The 20,172-nt window shown below is 36.5% G+C and overlaps 1 protein-coding gene across 2 annotated transcripts in view; it reads left to right on the top strand.

Moving 5' to 3' along the window:
- The first annotated feature begins 3,044 nt into the window (after positions 1-3,044).
- Positions 3,045-20,172, top strand: part of ANGPT1 (angiopoietin 1) — a 184,945-nt gene continuing 167,817 nt past the window's right edge. Inside the window, exons 1-2 of one of the 2 annotated variants that reach the window (XM_068672497.1) lie at positions 3,045-3,810; positions 4,521-4,550. In XM_068672497.1, the coding sequence (XP_068528598.1) occupies positions 3,514-3,810; positions 4,521-4,550 (327 nt within the window). In that variant the 5' untranslated portion in view covers positions 3,045-3,513. The remainder of the gene's footprint in view (positions 3,811-4,520; positions 4,551-20,172) is intronic. The other variant, XM_068672498.1, reaches the window with a different exon arrangement.

Here is a 20,172-nt window from a genome sequence, read left to right as displayed (position 1 = left end):
GAGTCTGTAAACCCGGAAATAAGACTTTTTTCCTGTATATGTTGTTGAACTTTTATTCTTGTATTTTTGTTGTGCATGCATGGGACCGTGAATGTGTCAGGGAGGAGTGTAAACCGATCTTCACCTGGCTGATTCAATATTATTGTCTAAAAAGTCATAGAATCATAGATTCATAGGATGGTTTGAGTTGAAAGAGACTTTAAAGATCATCTAATTCCAATGCCCATGCCATGGGCAGGGACACTGCCTTCTATATTAGGTTGCTCAAAGCCCCATCCAACCTAGCCTTCAACGCTTCCAAGGATGGGGCAGCCTGTTCTGGTGCCTTACCACCCTCAAAATAAAGAATTTCTCCCTAACATTTATTCTAAACCTATCCACTTTTAGTTTAAAGACCTTATTCTATCCTTATTCTACCTTGTTCTATCACTACATTCCCTGATAAAAAGTCCCTCCCCAAAAAGTCATTTGATGTTTCTGTCTTTGATGGAGCAGCAAGCTGACCATGGTGCTCCCCTTTTCACAGGACTGGGAGCCTCTATATCTGTGCATCTAGGGACCCCAGTGGCTAGCTCTGGTACCAATAGGAGCAGCCCCAGAGCTTGCAGAGTTTCACTGTAGCCAACAGAGATGCTGCCATTTCAGCCATCACTCTGAGTCCTTGCAAAGTTTCATGTGCATCCTGGCATGATTCACGAGTCTGATTCTCTGCCTCCCCTTTGGTCAGAAGATGTTTCAGATGCACTACTCCACAACACAGATGTGGTCACAATTTAGTGAGGGGTCTTGTCTTTCTCTACTAAGGAGTATTTCTGTGCAGTGTATTGATCAGAGTCTCCAGCTTCTGCATAGCTCTGCCTCATGTCCCCTGTGGTCCATCAATGTGGGGCTTGGGGCTGATACTGAATCTGGGCATAAGAGGCAGGTGCTGGGGCAGGAAACTAATCAGGAGACAAAAGAGAAAATGCTAGAGATGCTTTATACATATGTACTTGAAAGTCCTTGTGGGTGCTGGCCCTCAGGAGAAGAGACAGAGTGGGAAGAAGAAATTGCCTCAAGCCAGTGGGATGGGACCATCCAGTAGCACTGCTCCAGGAGCAGTGCTCTTGATGTTCTGAGAGCTTTTCTCATCAGGAAAAGAGCAGGTGTACATTTACAATCTGACTTTCCCATGTTTTCATGTGAATAAATCTGTTTCCCAAATACCCGGCAGAAAGTGAATGTGGCACTTGTGTAAGTAGTAGCATTTTAAAATGTGAACTAAAATCTAGGAAGCCTTTTGTAAACCCACCTTTGCTTTTTCTCTTTTATGTGCTTTGAGACCCTTCCATAAAGTCCTCTTTTCACTTTTAAAAATATATGTGTTGTTACCACATATGTATGGTATTTTTGCTGTTTCTTATAGGGAATAACTGTATTTATGCTAACTCTTCATCTTCATGTATGATCCCACAGTTTTTCTGCCTGACTAAAGCTCTCTGATCTTATGTGAGCAAATATCTTGCAATTACATTTCAAAATAATTGCACAGAAAGTGTAATAAGCCACAGCAGAACTAAATCGGAAGAAATGTGAGAAATGCTATGTGAAAGCAAGAAAGCAAGGTGTGCAAACTTGGTTTTCAGAGGCAGAAAAAGCATGAAAGTGGGTTGAACAGTTCGCAGATGGAAGGATATTCTGATTATGTGAAAACCTACAGTAGCACTGGTGTTTTGACCTTTGCTTTCTGTATTTTTTTTTCTCTCTCTTTATATTGGTCTCACAGATATTTTAAGGCAAACTAAGACATTTTGATGTCTCTACATTGTTATAGGAGATATTTCTTAGTGGTTCAAATGCAGTGGTTTCTTTCCAGATACGAGATGAAAAGCTTCCACCCCCAGGTTTGAGTAGGAATAGCTTTCTCAGGAGCAGGACAGATGCCTGGTTAAATATTCCAGGCAGTTACTTCAGCATGAATTTGGAGTTGTGATAAAGGTGACAACTGAATAAGCACTGAAAGTGCTTGCACTTCATAGCAGGTAGGTTTCCTTACAGGTAAAAAAACTTACTATTATTTTTTACTATTATTTTTCTTTTGTCTCTCTCTCTTTTTTTTTTTTTTTTTTTGTTTGTTTGTTTAATGTGTGTTTCCTATTTATAAGACATTCTAGGCATTCTACTTTCATCAGAAAAATTATGAAAAGTGTCCTGCATAGATGTTGGCTACTTATATAGCAATAGCAAATACTAGAAAAAAAAAACAAAATGTTCAAAATAGATCAAAATGTCTCTGAAGTTTAGGAATATTCTGGTTCTTTTTCTAGTCTGTGCATTCTGGATTTGGCTATAGAAAACACCACGGACATAATTTTTGTATGAGATTGTGGTAACTGTTTAAGAAACTATCTTTTTTGATGAAGTTGCCCCTGAGAACTTTTCTAAGTTTCTACATATAACGAGGGATCTCTGCAGAACCTATTCAGACTTTCAAGTCAGTAAAAGTGTGTTGCATGTGATAATTACATAGGGGTACAGCAGACAACCTGGAATAGCTCAGCCTCCATAACTCGATGTTTAATACTTAGTTACTTTATTTTTGAAGCCAAACACAGAAAATAATAATCCTTCTGAAGTGCCATTTCCCATTACTACTTGGCAGCCTTAATTTCATTCTATCTTGTAAAATGCTCTCTGTAAATTCTGCTAAAGAAACACAATTGTCTTTAAAATGCAGCTAAAATATGTGAGGGTTAAAAGTAACTTTTTTTCCCATAAGTGTCATTCTCCTGACTTACAATTCTTTAATGGCTAGTGAGCAGCACAGAACTGAAAGTATTTTTAATTTCAGTGCTTTGTATATTTACAGAGGAATTACAACAAACTTCTACACTTTATCTACATTTTAATAGGTCAGTGTGAACATATGAAGTGTATTAAGGTGGACTGCCTTACTTATTAAACTTACGTAAATTCGTCAAAAGCCCTTAGCAGTTGTATGCAATAGGGGCTGGAACGCCATGCATGATTGAGGTCATGCATCCAGCCAGTTTGTAAGACGATCCCTCTGTACTGAGCCATCAGCCATCCTTAGCATAGGGGCGCACTCATACACGCATTCCTGTCAAGTCATCTTGTGAAAGGCTGCTTGCTTCCAGCTTGGCTTGAATGTGCAACCTTAATAAAACTCACTGAAGTCTGAGAGAAAATAGCAGTTCTGCTGCAGATAGTGTAGGGGAAAGAGACTGGGATATGCATATGCAGCTGACTAAAGCAGGCTACATGCTGGACTGTAACAGAGAGGAAACAATAAATCTTAACTACTATGCAATAAATAATCCCAATTTTAACTAAGGAAACTATTCTTACAGTGATTTTTTTGAAAAAAAGAAACAACTATTTATCCAAGCTTGATTATTAAAGTGCGCTTCTCCACTCCTTTTTTTCCAGAGACTTTACGGGAAATTAAGAAAAAAAAAATAAAGAAAGGAAGAAAAAGTTTTTCTAAGAGTAGGAAAGGAAAGTAATAGTAACATGTCAGTTTTCCTTTCCTTTGCTTTCCTGGCAGCACTTCTTGCTCACATAGGCTGTAATACTCAGCGTCGGGGTCCAGAAGCCAGTGGGAGAAGATTTAACCGGATTCAGCATGGGCAGTGCACCTATACTTTCATCCTGCCAGAACAGGACGGGAACTGTCGTGAAAGCACGACAGACCAGTACAACACAAATGCTCTTCAGAGAGATGCTCCTCACGTGGAACAGGATTTCTCTTCCCAGAAACTGCAGCATCTGGAACATGTGATGGAAAATTACACACAGTGGCTACAAAAAGTAAGTGTTTCTTTTTTTCAGTTCTAGCTGAATGGATATATATATATATATATATATATATATTTTTTTTTTTTTTTTTTTTTTTTTTTTTTTTTTTTTTTGTGGTGATACTTATGCTGTTCATAGTTTTCATGAGTTTCTATAAGAAAAGAGTTTAATAAGGATTTAACTCATTCATGGCTGAGTAGGGGAGAAATCTCACAGCCAGAGTTTACCTTTCTAGTGGTATTGCTGTCAGGAGCAGAATTTTCTTCACATTACTGAAAGATGTAATTTCTTAAAGCTTTATCTCCAGAGACCATCTATGTTTTGTGAGCCAGTGTATACAAAAATATACCAGAGACTCTTAGGACAAAACTTACTAAGTAGTCTTATAAACTCTACTTACAGTTCACAGATTCAGAGCAGATGTCATGCAGGATACCTGCTGCTCTGACAGCAAAAGTGTACATTTAAAAAAATCAACATTCATAGGATCTGTGTTAAGAATATCACTGCTCCTCCAGACGTAAATCTCGTGATTATTTCACCCAGTTAATTGATGGAAGGAAAGAAACAAACAAACAAATAAACAATCAAAAAAAAAAAAATAAGTAAAACAACATATATGCATTCACACTTCTAAATCATCACAGTAAAACTTTTAAAATGTGTAGAGTACACTGGACTTGAAACAGCCTGTTTTAATTTGTTTGTGTATTCTTTCATAGGAAGGGAAAAATGGTGTGGAAGGTGTTGCAGTAAGTTAACAGAAACAATTCTTTTTAAGAATTTGTGCTAATTTTCTAATGAACTTTCCAGTATTTTGTATATGAAATGAAGTTTGGGCCAGAAAAGACTTAAATATTTAAATAGCTTTACTTGTGTGAGCAACTCCATTCACCTTAACAGGATTATTCACTTGAGTAAAATTACATACCCTGAAGGATCGTGTCTATGCCTTAGTAATGGAAATGCCTTGGGATAGTTGACAAGTAAAAATAAATATATAAACAGCCTTTGTGTCTTATTACTTGTAATATTCCTATTCTTATTCTGACATTTTGACCTGGCAAAACTTAGAATATTGAGCAACTGGTGATGCAACTAGTCATGTAAGATGGCACAAGAAAATTATTTTATGCACCCATTTGATGGTTATATGATTTAACTGTAACAAAAGTTCATACTAAGAACAAACATCAATGAAAAGCTAATAAATATTCTACTGGGTTGGCTAAAAATTCATATTAGCATATTTATTGTTAATTATCTCAATTAAAAGTCCAGCATACAAGATAGAAATATGTTAAAAAACTTAAACGATCCTTTCCATCCCCCTAAGCCAACTAAAATCTTTAAAGAGAATTTGCTGATCTCTTGGTAAATTAATTGTGCTCTTTGCATATCTGGCTCTAGAAAGAAATGACTTTATCCAGTAAACATGTGACTATAAAACAAAATATAACGAAGCATTATTATTTTTTTTCAGACTACTTTTCTCATTATTTAATATCTGGGTCTGCTTTGGGGAATATAAGTCTGGAAATGAGGGGATGTCTTTTGTAGAGGAAAGCATTTCTTAAGAAATTATTTTACTGTATCTTGGGAGGCTGAGGCAAGCACCGAGAGAGGAAAATTGTTATCTGTGTTTATGTGTGCACATGATTTTGCTTGAACAAATTGCCTGCTGAATCATGCTTATGAGACTTCACTTATTCTGTGTTTGTCCACTAGAGACTGAACTAAGATCACTGTTTCACTCTGAACTGAACGAGAAGAAAAATGAGTCTCTGGAGTGTGTATGCCTGAGTTAGGGTTAGTCCTCTCACACTTTGGAGGGAAGTGATTGAACAGGTAGGAAGCTCAGTGAAATGGTTTTGTATTTGAGGACTGTTTTCTTTCGCAGTGATTGTAAAATGGGTTGTGGGCAAAACCACCCCTCCTCCTTCCCTCCCAGCCCCCAGACCTCTGCTCCCAGGGTGTTATGTGAAGCTAGGCTTGTGCATATATCCCTAAGCATCAGCTTGCCCTTTAATGAAAGGACCTGTTTCTCTGTGTGATGGAGTATGCCTCACTCTGAACAAATGAGTCTGATGCAGCTCCATTATAGCATCTCTGAATACTGCATATGCTTTGTTGTTGTTGCCATTACAAAGCATCTCAGCCATAACTCACTTCCTTTCAAAAAAAGCATAATGCTTAAGTGTAAATGAATACATTATGTAGCTATCTTGCATCTCATTTTTATAGTCTGTATTTACTGCCCCCCAAAAAACTTATAATATCAGATGTAATTAGTGTTACACTAATTAGTACCCTAAAATGTACCTGCTGTAAACAAAATAAAGATTAGTTAGTAGTTATAGGTCTGTGACTGGAAGTGAATAGTTATAGTAAGAAACAGTGTTTGTATTTCAGAATATGAGATATATTCTGACTTACATAAAAGAACAATGTGCATTATGCCATAATTATGCTACATAATATATACAACTTTCATTAAAATTGTATATAAGCATTGTATGGCACAGTGAATTATTTTCTTTACACAAATGCTAGCCTTCAGTATTTAGTTAAAAAATTATGAAAGCATAATTTGTTTAATAAACTGAATAGCATTTTAACTTTAAATGGTTTTCTAGTACACCTAACTAGCAAACTAGCAGATTTATAGAAGCAAAATAAGTTAATAAGTTTTTTTGTTGTTTTTTTTTTTTTTATTTTATTTTTTATTTATTTTTTATTTTTTTTATTTTTTTAATAGACTCTCACCCTCAAAACCAAAAGTGCTTCTTTGATGACCTACTAGCTTGATTCTAGATAAAAGTGCACTTCCTTGGGGAGCTGATTACAGGCAATTAAGTTCCAGCCTTGTCCATTAGCATTTGCATATCTGCAGTCAGTGTAACCGGGATTGGCTGGCAAACCAGGGACACAGCAAAATGCTCTGTGCAGAAACTGCTCGGAAGAAGATGACTCGGTAAACATTTTTAGAGATTTTCCTAGAACTGTTTATTTTAATACCGGATAACTTTCCCCATTGTTTAAGCTTGAGTTTCATTTCTGCAATATGTTTATACTAATAGATCAAAACAAACAGTTCATCACATTTTCTTTCTTGCAGCAACTGACTGGCACACATGATACTGTTTGGTATTTAATTGCAGTGTCTAAGTATTGCCAAAGAGCAGTTACACGAAATGTTATCATCATGTCTTGCTCTGGAACTTTCTCTTAGCTTGGTGAACTTATGGTATCGATGAACTCAGTATACATGTACTATAGCTATATAGATGGGTGTTTCATATACTTAGTCAAAATAATGATAATAATTGCTATTGCCATAGAAAGTGAGCTTTACATGATCCACTCATTCCTTTTTCTGATCCTTACCTAAACAGAATATTATAAATGTTTCAAATGAATGCTTAATCTTATACTACAAGGAGCTAACACAGGCATACAACCTTGAGTTGAAAGTAAACCACAATTATCTGATACACCAGTATCCAAACTTAGATTTCTTTTTGATTCTCTCTGCAAATATTGCTGACATTACAATACTTAATCAAAATAAAGAATCTTCAGCTTTAAAGAATCTTTCAGCTTCTCTTGCCCTTTAAATTGTCTGTGCTGTCACCAGATATAAGGGAAGAAGTACAAAATGAAGATTTGGATTCTGTCATTAAAGAAAGAATTGAAGTGCAGTTTTTCTGGGATGTCTGTATCTATCTCATAATCTACTTTAAAGTTTATTGTCCATGGCACCCTCAGTGCTCTCTGTTGACTCGCATTTTTCAGAACTAACACTCACTCGGGTTTCAAATACCTATAAGGTTTTGAGGGGTACCAGTTACTGCATGGAAGAAACCAGCTTCTGGAAAGATTGGTGTACTCTCAGTGTGTTCTGTGGCTCCATTGAGAGTTTGCTGCCCTCTGTTGTCTTTGCCAGCAGGGCCTAGCACAGCAGGCTCATGTATGAGGAGTGGCTGAATTTTGCTTTGGAATTTAATTTGGTTTCCTGAAGTTGGGAAGATTGCATATAAGACACTCTTGATGTGAAGATGGGATAAATTGGAGCAGAGCTTGGCCCAAAGTGGCCAAGGTCTAAAAAGCTGTCATAATAAGCTATGGGTGTTGCTGGAAGACCAACCAAAGACATGACACTCACCAATATAGTTAGATCATGCTCTGCTTTTATTACCCAAATAGCCTGACTCTTATAGCAATTTAGCAGGGGCAGATAATGTCTCACACAAGATTATCGGTCGAGAGCACTCAGACAAACAACTGCAAGAAAACAACCCCACCTGCAAGAAAAAAACCCCCTTGTGATTAGCAGTCACGTAGATCTTGTCCTTGAAGGAAGTGCCACCTGCTTGCAACAATATTTTTAATTCCTCAATCGGGCGATAAGGGAACATCGTTATGGCAACTCCTTGTAGTCATCCTGGTAGCTTGGTTTGCTCAGCTGCAGCAAGTCATGGCCTCCTTGCTGTTTCAAAAATTCCTCAACATATGGGAATAATCTAAATTAATATAGATATGGAAGTGGCGATAATGAGCAGTGCAAATTTTTGTCACGTTGAAAACAAAACAAAACAAAACAAAACAAATCAAAACAAAACAAAACAAAACAATATTGCCCAGTTAAACTACAGCAAGAAACAGTAAACAATCAATTTTATTAGTGGATATGCTTAATCGGGCATTTTGTAATGTGAACTTGACATGTGACCTTGACGTCTACATAATATTTGGATATTAAGTGTAATCAAAAGAGATCCATGATGAGCTCCTGTTAATTTCCACAAATAAATCAGACCATTAGATTTGAAATCTGCTATTCATCTTGTATAAACATTACTAACAGGACTACAGAAGAAATAGCTTTCCACTAAATCTTTAATTTTTCAAGGTAGGCCATGACTAACAGGAAACATTGAGAAATCATTATCCAAAACTGGCCACTAACCTACCTGGGGTTCAGCTTGAATTTGTATTTCTTGTCTAGACTCAGAGGCTCTTAATTGTTCTAGGTGCTCCTTTTTGCCTTGAAGTCAATGAATTCTCAGATCCAAAGCAAAGCCTCATCCTAATGAAATTTAAAGTGTCACTTCCCACAGACAAGCTGTAGAGCAAATGGAGGGTTCAAAAAATGGGATACTTAAATAGTATGTACTACTCAATGAATAAGTTTATGTCAAAACTAACCTTAACGAGCAAGTACAAATGTATTGAAACAATCTGGCTCTAAGAAAATTCACATCTGAGTCTAAAAATAAAATTGCCTATTTACCTCCAAAAAAGTCTCATGACTGATAATATGCCTGCATTTCAAAAGCTTTTTCATGAGACTGCTGAAGTCCTTGGGACGTTCTGAGAAAGAGGCAAGATGTCAAACATGGAAATGCCTGAAAGTGTCACTTTACTGTCATTTTTTTTTAAGAGGTAGAAGAATCAGAGAAGTATACTGAAGGCCAGTGGCATATGTTGCCACATTTGGTAGCAAATGACATAAAAAATATTTCCCATGCTTGGGCAGAAGGCTTTATCACAATGTGCAGTAGAACCTGATTGTGTTTATTTTCAGTGATGACTGCTGTAATTAGGAACTTTCTGGTAACAATAAAATATTACATTTATTAGTCATCAGAACTGTGCAACCAACATGCCCAGTGGGAGATCTCATTTGGAACACTGAGAGCTTTCCTAAATGAAGCTGATGTAAAGTAAATGGCGTGTAATTTCAAGGGTGCTGAGAACTCATTGTTCCCATTCTCTTCTGTGGTTTGGAAGCTGTCTCTACTTCAAAGTGCTGGGTGCCTTGGAAAAAAGGCCCATGTGGGAAAAGTATAGGGCTGGGTATTCTAGACCTGGATTATTCCACCCAAACTTCTGGCCAAAGTCCAGAGATAACCAAGATAGGTTTTTCTTTGCTGCAGGGAATCTCTCAGCTCTGCGTCAAGAGACAGTAGCAGGCCCAGAGGAAGAGCCAGCCATCTGAACCATCCCGTGGAAGTCCCTGCTTCTCTTCATGGACTCCAGGGAAATCCTGAACAGCTCACTTCCTCATTTAAATACTTCAGTTAAGTGGGATAGATTTAAGCCTTACTCGCTGTCCATAGCTGTAGCATAGACTTCCCTTGTGGCTGCAAGGAAATCATAAACTTTAAGTATTTCTGTTTCCCTTTTCTAACACAGATATTGTAGTACTACTCAATTTCACAAGGCTGTTGGGAGGCTTAATATATATATTTTTGTGCTGCTTTTGGAGTCATTCTGGTGGAAGGCATTTTATGCTATTAGCAGTTTATGTATGGTAATAATATTTAGTGAAATGTGTTTAGAGAAAGTGATGTGAAATCAGAAACTCTTTTGAAAGGAAATCTATTTTAAAATGTGTAACTAAAGTAGTTAAAAGTAGGCAAATGCAGTGAATATGTGTAATATTGAGTATATTTTTCAAATTACAGTTGAGTAAACAGTTTATAGCTGAGACAGCTATATTTTACTCTGTATTAGCTATGTTCTGCTAATTGTGGGAAATATTCTCATTCTTACAGTATTCTTAAACACACTGTAGCAGCTACAGTTCCATCCTGTTTCATTTAAGGTGAATATAGGACTTCGGTTCAGTCTTGCACAGATTTTGAGGCAGACTACTGAGGAACGGATAGTTTTTCAGACCTATTGCTACCAGAAATTTTGAATAAACTTGTCATTATCAAAACTGGGCTTGCCTGTGTGATTTATTGCAGACAAATCCTGAATGGTGAAGATAATTGGCAACCTGTTTGTATCCATTTCAACTTACAATGCAGATTAGTTCTTTGCTGTGAGTGGCAAACAAGGAAGAACTAATAAGTGAGGACCTTCTAGAACCACTGTCATGGTTTTAGCTGTGCTGTGAACCTCATCTTCAGCACCAGCAACCCAAGTGTCTTGAATAAACAGCTCTCGTGTAAAAGTCTTCCCAGTAGCATAAGGATTTCCTCTCGTTAAAGTGTTGAAGTTTGATCAGGAAAAGGAAATTGAAATAGTATCATATTTCATAGGAAGAGTTCTTTTTCTTATGAAGCAAGCTGTACTTTAACACAGGGTTATTCTTGTGTAACCGCATGTGCATATTTTAGACAGCATTATGAAACACCACTGTGGTGAATATTCAGTCAGAAGGGTAACTTAGAAATGCCATAAATTGCTGCACGTCTACACTACATTCTCATTAAAGTTTGTGCAGAAAGATCAAGCTTTGCTGTTCATTACCTTAGTTGAGAATCAGGTTAATCTGAAATAATTTAAGTCACTCCTACATTGGGATAAGAAGCCTGCCCAGGGACTTGCACCAGTTTAATTAACCCTTTTTAAAACTGATTCAAGTTAAACTAGTCCAACTTTCTTGTCTAAATATGACCTAATAGTGGGGCTCTGCTAAATATTGTACAAACATATGGGCATAGACAGTCAAAGCATGACAGATATCGGGTCAGCTGGAAAGATGCCCAAGTTACATTACCATGCATTTAAAAATTTATTTTCTTTTGGGATTAAAACAAATCAAACCAAAGAAAAATGAATTGAAATAATTTTAGAATCCCTCTGAGGAAGTCATATAGGAAATCAGCATTCTATTAGACATTGTAGCTACATGAATAAAGTTTCTTATATTTCCTTAACTTGCTTCTAGCAGCGGAAAGGAAAGGAAAGGAAAGGAAAGGAAAGGAAAGGAAAGGAAAAGGAAAGGAAAGGAAAGGAAAGGAAAGGAAAGGAAAGGAAAGGAAAGGAAAGGAAAGGAAAGGAAAGGAAAGGAAAGGAAAGGAAAGGAAAGGAAAGGAACGGAAAGAAGAAAGGAAGGAGAGAAAGGAAAGAAAGGAAAGGAAAGGAAAGGAAAGGAACGGAAAGGAACGGAAAGGAAAGGAAAGGAAAGGAAAGGAAAGGAAAGGAAAGGAAAGGAAGAAGGAAAGGAAAGGAAAGAAAGGAGAAAGGAAAGGAAAGGAAAGGAAGGAAAGGAAAGGAAGGAAAGGAAAGGAAAGGAAAGGAAAGAAGAAAGGAAAGGAAAAAAGAAGAAAAAAAAAAGAGAAAAATCTACTAAGAAAAGAGGGAACAATTAGAACTATGATAGTTTTATAGTGGAATACATATGTCTTTAGTAAGATATTTTAAAGGTCCGCCATATGGTAGCACACAGTCAGATCATATGATCTGTTACTATTCCCTTCTCAAACAAGAGAGAAATAAGCTTGAAAGTGTGGATGCAATTTTACTTGTAGTTAGAAAATCTGCATTGAAGCTCTATCAGTAAAAAGTCTGATCCCAAATTGTGCAAGCATCTGAAGAAGTTCTTTGCCTTGGACACCTCTCCCTGGTGCCTGAGTCTGTGCATACATGCATATATACATATGCATGCGTTTGATTTTTGAGTGAGTGGTGTTAAGGTACACAAAAATCCTTTTCTAAGTATTGTCGTTTAAATCCATTTCTACATTTTTATACACATTTATCTGCTGTTGGAGGTTTTGTTTTAAAACAACTTCACAACCATAATTTGTTTGTCTTAAAGAGGAAAACATTACTTTTTATATGGTGGGGAACATTTATAGTTTGGGCTAAATACCTACTTCGGATACCACCTGGAATTGACCTGTAGGTTCAAAACAAACAAACAAACAAAACAACACACACACACACACATCACACACACACAAATAATAGAAGGATTGATAGCAAGATAAAACCTTGCGTATTATTCATGAATTAATTCTGTGTGAATGAGTCCTCAATCTATGCTGCTTGTAAGTTATGTGTGCATTTGACCTTGTCTTTTGAGATTGTAATAGAAGCAAGAATTTTCACATATTCTGGAAAAAATATTGGATCCAAGTACTGCCCATCCCATATATGTTTCTGTCCTTACGTGTTCACTGCAAGACAAACCTAGTTGTGCTTTTTGCCTTTACAAATCAAAGTGGTGCATGGCATCTGGCTTCTTTAATAGGACTTGGCATAACTATACAGTTCTAATTTTTCCTCACATCTTCTGGAATTTTTATTTATCAGAATAACTCTGCCATTTGGCACGTTTTGTCTAGTTGTTTTGTTGCAAATCATGTACCAGGCTTTCCTTCTGCAATAAGAATGTGTGGGGACAACCAAAATCCATTTGTTCAGTCTGCAGAACAAGTTGAACCAAGATCCACTTGTTCCAGTTAGCAGAACCTGTTCTTCCCAAGGCTTTGGGTTCTGGCATGCTTTCCCCTCTCTCTAGACCAAGGAGGTGGATGGCTTGAGAGATTACCCTAAAGATAGGATAAACTCTAAGTATCCCTGCAGGAAATGAAGGCAAGACTATAGAGGTATGGGAGAACTGAAGAGTTGGAGCAGATGATCTTAAAAGGTAATTTATCTCTTTTTGACAACACAGTTCCTTTCACACTTCAGCACAAATGATCAAATTGGTGCTAATCATTTTGAATTCTAAAAACTATTTCTGTTGCAGGACAATAATACCAGACTGATCCTGCCTACATTTACAACTAAATTTCCTTTAAAGGCTATCTGTATGCAAGAGGATTTCTTGAAAGATAGTACCTATGTTATGAAACTTCTGCCTTAGGGATCACATCATTTTGGAAGCCAGGCTTTTAGTTTCCACCTCCTGGAGGTTTTTACAGACAAAAGAACTAGCATCATTTGGGTGCACCTGCCCCCTATTTTAAATGTTACAACAAACTTTCAGCCATTCTTAAAAAAAATTCCAGCCTTCAAATCTGTTCTTACATCCTGACTGTGGGTTAAAAATAAATAAATAAATTCTCAATGCATAAATTTACTATTTTGAGATATAGTTTAACATTTGACCTTTTATACATTCAAAATCCTCAGAACACCATATTAAATATGCACACAAATCAAAACATGAGCCCTAATACACCTCCAAAGAAGATTTTACGTCTATCTGTGTGGTAATTATAGACTTGCCTGCCCTTTGGTTCATATTATTTATGGGTGTTTTAAAGTTGTCAGATGATGTTTATAAAAGTTTATTTTCTTTCTGAATCTTGTCTGCAAATATGGTCTTGCACAATGCAGATTTAGGGGAAATAATGTTTTGAAATGTTGATCTTGTAATTTTTTCTGAGCATTGTATGAATGGAATTTTCAGCTTGGATTTCACCTATAGCTCTACTTAAATGTGCTGATTTTCACTTTCTTACATTCAGTTTCAAACAGATTTAGCAATAACCATCTGGAGTTTCAGTTTTCATGCAAAAGTTTTTTGTAGGAAGGAGAACGGTATTAAATAGACTCCCCTTTTAAAAAATTCTCTCATCATCTCAGTACGTGGGTAACAGAGAGGGTGAATAATATGGTTATTCATATGCTTTTTTCTGTTCTGAGTCATGTATTTGTCTGCAGGAGGACAAGGACTTTCAGATAATTATCTTCTCAAAAAATAATATTTTCTATGGAAAATCTATTTAGGGATGGTCTGATAATTCTGAAATCTTGTTGAACATTTTATATAACACCTGATCCTCTGAAGTCCCCTCCAACACCAAAAAAAAAAAAAAAAAAAAAAAAGGAAGACTGCTAGAACATTTGAAAATTGGCCATTCATATGTAGATGAAAGTAACCAAAGTGAGGATTTAGGATCACTGCCATTAAATACTGAGTATATTTATATGCGTCATAGTAAAGATTTACCCTCTACAGTCTTAATTCATCAGGAAATTCCTGTGGCCTTCTAGGCCACATCAGCAAGTCAACACAGTAATGGGCAGCCCCCAAACCATGATGCCTTTGGTGCTGGCCTGGAATGCTGAGATCTGCTTAAAGCGAGAATTGCTCAAAGAAATGACTTATCTCTTCCTGAATGAACTATTTCCCTTTGTTCCTTGGCTAAGACTTCATACTTCAATCTGTGTGTGACTTACAATAGTAGAGATTAACAGTCAAGGGCCGCCTATCTTTCCTGCATCACTTCTATCCTGTTAATGGGAAAGGCCACCAATGATCTGTTAGAAAGTTTTTGTGTTACTATTTTTGTAAGGAGGAGATACAGACTGCACAATTCTTTATCACTTTAGCCTGTTAACTTCAGAGGTGATGATTAAGGTGTTTCTCTTCACATTTTTCTTGAACGACCCAGTTCAATCTCTTGGCTTTTCCAAGAATTCCAGCTCATGTCTTAAATGTCCTTCTGTATATTCCTCTGACATCATTTACCTCCATGACATTAGTATAACTCAACTATGTTGGCCCCTGGCTTCACGTAATTTTCCTTAAGAATTATTTTTACCTGTTACAGGTACAGGACTTCTATGCAGTTACAGGTACAGGACTTCTATGCATCATTTATCTTCTTATATAGGAATAATACAGCACAAGATGGCTTTGCCAAGCACGAGACAGTAGCATTTAAGGTGAAGGATGATTACAGCAAAATAAATTCAATAATCATTGGTAAAAGGTAATTTTTATAGTTTGATCTGCTTGATGAAGCACTGTGCCATTCACTGTACAAAGCTCTATCACATGACTCTGCTTGCACCCAAGAGGTATTCTGTTGAATGAATTGATTTCAGACCCTCAGAAACTGAGTCTTGCTGAGAAAGCTAGCTTTGTTTCACTCCACCAGTATGAAGCCAGTGCCTTAGTTAAATCTCTGCCTCTCACTAGCGAAATACTTGCATCTCATTGCCTATGTATGTAGTCCTCTCTAAAGACAAAATATAGTGCTTGGATAAATCACATAAAATATATGTGATGAGTTTGTGGGTCAGGTAATCTGCAAATGAAATATGAACAGTTTTTTCAATTGCTTTTTTGTGGCTTTGAATTCCATAAAATATTTATGGCACAGGTGACTCCCAAAGAATGGAAAATGAACTTGTAAGCATTGACTATCATACCAGGGAAAGCGTAAAGTGCCTGGACCATCTGGTATCAGTGACAGAAAGATGGCAGGAGTCAACTCTCCAAAAGATTGTGAGGAATATAGAAGAGATGGGAGTTGGGGGTGACACTTAGGACAAGAAGCCTGCATATTTAAAATTGATAGAGGGATTCTTTAGAAGACTGACAGAAAGAGTGAAGGTTGCCGTTGTAATCCATAAATTTCAGTGCTGCCTAAGGTAAAAAAACAAAACAAAATAAAACAAAAACATGTCAATAAAACATACACAATACTTGTCCTGAAGTGATGGAAAAGTCTGAAAAATTGCCCTGGTGTACAGCATGTTTAGTAAAATGCCCTGAAGCAATGTAGCTGTAAACTATGTACTGGCTGCATGACCTTATAAAGATCATAATACTGTATACGAATACTAATACTATATAATAATATTATATCAGATACTATATATTTCAGGAGTAATACAGTTAGATTAAGAAATAAATCGTTATATATGTGGAAGATTCTATTTTAAATAAAACTTTTTTTTTTTTTTTAATACTAGAAAGTATATCCTTTTAAACTTAAGAATACAAGAACAAAAAGAGATGGCAAGGGTTCAGCAGCAATTTTTAACAAGGAAACTGTGAAGTCTCCAAGTTTTGCTGGTTATTAAGATATCTGAAATGCTAACTGTCCCAGGCTGAAATGCTCAGTAGAAGCAGAATGCCATTTGTGGCAGTGCGTATGGTCACCAACATGTTACTCTCAGGACAATTCTTTTACTACCATCAATGACAGCTTCAGAGGTGATGTTTGCATTTGATGCATGTATTTGATCACTAGGTGAAGAAAACAATTTACTAACATCAAGCAAGTACCTCAGAGAGTTTGTATGAGCTAGAGTCCATAAATACTAGAAAAACATTTGCCCAGACATGTCCAACTATAGATTTTGGCAAGCTCTAAAGACTCAATCCTGAAAGCATGTTTAGAGTTGATGGTACTCTTTCCACAAAAAATTTTTTACCCCATTAAATAAATTTATACAATTTCACTGTTGGGGAGTGTTATCACAAACATTTAGTTGTGTTTAGTAATGCTGGACTTCAACAGAAGGTAGAACTGAGTGGGAATTGCTCTGTTACTCTACACCAGCACACGTGTTTTATGCTTTTGAATAAGTAGATGAAGATGGACATTCCAGAGACTTCCTAGAGTAGCCTTCCTATAGCGAACAATGTCACCATAATTCAATGCATCAAAAAGAGGAATTATAGTTCCTGCACAGTTCACACAGAGGATCGTATGACCTTAGATATCTTTTTTTGTCAGTGAAAGATGACATGCACATTACAGAACATGCTGTACAGGCCACTGATAAGTCTTAAAATCATTATTAAAGTAAACTAGTTATTTATACAGGGAATTAATAAACTTTTTTGTTAATACTAATATTAATAAGAATCAATTTTTTGTGCAATGTATTTACATATTGACTTTTGAAGTGCAATGGTTTGAAGTGCAATGGATGGACCAACACTAAAAAGAATTACAAAATTTAACACAGACAGAAATAACGAAGATTTGTCTGTAATTTGGGTTCTTAGAGCTAGGATGCTTGATTATATTTCTTTAATGCTAAACCAACAAACCAAAAAAAACCACCATTTGTTACCTTCTACCATATCACCTCACAGTGCTCCCTGCAAAAAAAACCTATGAGTTGTAGAAACAAAAACAAAAATACTTCTTGAGCCAGTATTAAAAAACCAAAAAAAAAAAAAAAAAAACTTAGTACTCCTACACATCTTGGAAACATTTAGTTATTTCGACACTGACCCCATGAGGTATTTCCTAGAAGCAGAATTGAGCAAGACTGAAATTGTCACACTATTTTGGGCATGAAGATATGCCATGGACTCTTGATGTGTAAAATATGAACCAAAGTGTTACATCTTTTCCTTTTTCATGCATTTTTAAAGACTACTTCAATATTTTCATTCATTATTTCACTACCAAGATCACAGAAATCTCCTGAAATTACCATTGACATTTTTTGGTTCATTGACACTAGAATTAGCATTGGTTCTTTTTCTCTGGGCTGTAACTCACTATGATGGAATACTGGAAATGTGTTTTAGGGTAAATTTTCCATTTGTATTCTTCGTAATTTTCAGGATGACTGCCCTCAATGTTAGTTAGGTTAGTGTGGTTCTAAATGGTGTCATGTTTTCACTTCCATAGTAAAATCATTCTGAAAGGTTATAAGCAAGCTGCAGCAAGATTATTTTTAGAATATTACTCATAATGCAATACAAGCTTTATATTGTGAGACAGCTCCACATCCTAAGTCATAATTGCTTGGTGATTTTTCTAACAGAGTAGATATTAATTTTGTTTTTTCTTCCATTTGGCTTAGTCTGGTATTGCTATCACGTGTTTTCCAGGTGTTGCTACCATGAGCCCCTTACCAAAAAATATGACTAGAAAAAACAATATCCTATGGGAACATAAACCCAAAGGAGGTTTTCAACACATTCCCCAAAATCAAGCCATTATCATTAAATAGCCTCAAGAGGACTACAAACTTCAAAAAAATGGTCTCTTGACTCTTACCCAGAGTGTGATGTTAATGAGTTCCTGAGTAGCTTGGCCTGATGCTCAGTGGTAAAGTGTGAGTTCAATTCCTGTCCAGGAAAGGGCATTTCCCAACCTCAGGTCCACCCAGCTGAAGCTAATTCCTTTCCCCTTCCTCCCCACAGAGCTCCCAGGGGCAGCAGAGGTTCTGGGTCCACTTCTTGGTGCAAGCTCTCTGAAGCCAAGTACTTCAACACATCTCTGCCTTTATGTAAAGGGATTTCTTAACGATAAGGGACAAACCTCAGTTCTGTTCAGACAAAATTTCTTGGCAGAACAGGAAATTCCCAGAGGGCCAGGAGGAATTTTAAAGGGCTGGAGGGGTATGTTGCAAAATGCTAGCCTGGCACCCATGGAGACTGAAATCTGTTATTTATAGAAGAGCAGAGGCAGAAAACAGATGGTGTAGAGCCTCACAATATGCTCTACAATCCCTGCATTGTGTCAGCATAAATTTGTGGGGTACCACATCAAGGACAGGGTTGATAGTACAGTCTCTATTCCTAGCCACTTCTTCCCTTCACATGCCTAGAAGGATACCAGCTAATGCCATATGCAGTGACATTTTGTAACACAAAAAGACCACTTTTAGAAAGACCTGGAACAACACTGTAAATCAGAAATAGTGTCAATGGTATCAGTGGAACAATGCCAATGTCAATCTGCTGCAGCTGAAAGAAGTCTCAAGCACAGCCCATGAGAAGCAGACAAACTTAAAAAACAATTTTTTTGTTGCTCATTTGAGGACAAGATTGTGTGTACAGGCTCTATTATGTGCATAGTCTTCTCTCAGCATTACCCAGGCCTGAAAGTGGGATGCACATGCCATGAGAACAATTTAATAATGATATTTTGAGCATTTCCATTTTTGTTCATATCAAAAAGAACACAACTGCAACTTTGCCTGTAAGATTTTTTTCTGCACTGGTCTTTCCAGTCCCCCAAACACTAAAAACGAAGTAAGATTTCTGTTGGAAAGGAAAGCCTGAAACTGATCTGGAAGACTATTTGAATTTAAACCTAGTTTTGATTTCTATGTGGCCTGTATTTTCAGGGGCCATTTGAGTTTTTAAGGTTTCGTATGCTGAAGCCAGACAGGAAATATATCAGTTTATGTTTTATAATAGTGAAATCCTTATTTTCATCAGATTATTTAGGCATTTCTTTGAGATATTTCTGGGACAGAATTGCTTGATGGCAGAGGTAGTCTAGCTAGAAACCTTTTAATTGGAAGACTTGAAACTTCACGTAAAGGTAGCAATGTGTTAGGCAATATATCCAAATCAAAATTTTGTAGTTTTCAGACAAAAGGTTAGAATTCTTGACTGAGTAATGTCATCTGACTTGTTTTTATCTATGTATTTATATATAAATTAATCTTCTTTTTATTTAAAAAAAAAAAAAAAAAAAGGAGACCTTTTTCGCAAACTGAAGGAAATGTCACTGGAAAACATTTTCCTTCTGATAGAGTATCAGCAGACTGCTACAAAGTGACTGCTTTAACACAGACTTAAGTTCCAGTATTATCTTGGGGTATGAAGGAGAAGCCTAAGTGTCTATGTCCAGGCACAGCTAAAATGTTAGAAAAGGGATACACTGTATTGGTGTCGTCCTGTTTATCTGGGAACAGTTGCTTCTGCAGTTCCTTTGTGTGTGTGTGTGTGTGTGTGTGTGTGTGTGCGTGTGTATGTGAAAAAGATAGAGAGAATATGCATGTGGAATGTTGTTGATATAGAAAAGATTATGCAAACTGTTCCCACTGAACTAGAGACATGTGAGTTCAAAGAGAACTGTTTGTAACTTTTCTTCTACTGCCCTGGTTTTTGGTTTAATTAAGACAAAT

This window comes from Anas acuta, chromosome 2, assembly GCF_963932015.1.
Source record: "Anas acuta chromosome 2, bAnaAcu1.1, whole genome shotgun sequence".
Classification (NCBI taxonomy): domain Eukaryota; kingdom Metazoa; phylum Chordata; class Aves; order Anseriformes; family Anatidae; genus Anas; species Anas acuta.
This window is presented reverse-complemented; position numbering and strand designations above follow the sequence as displayed.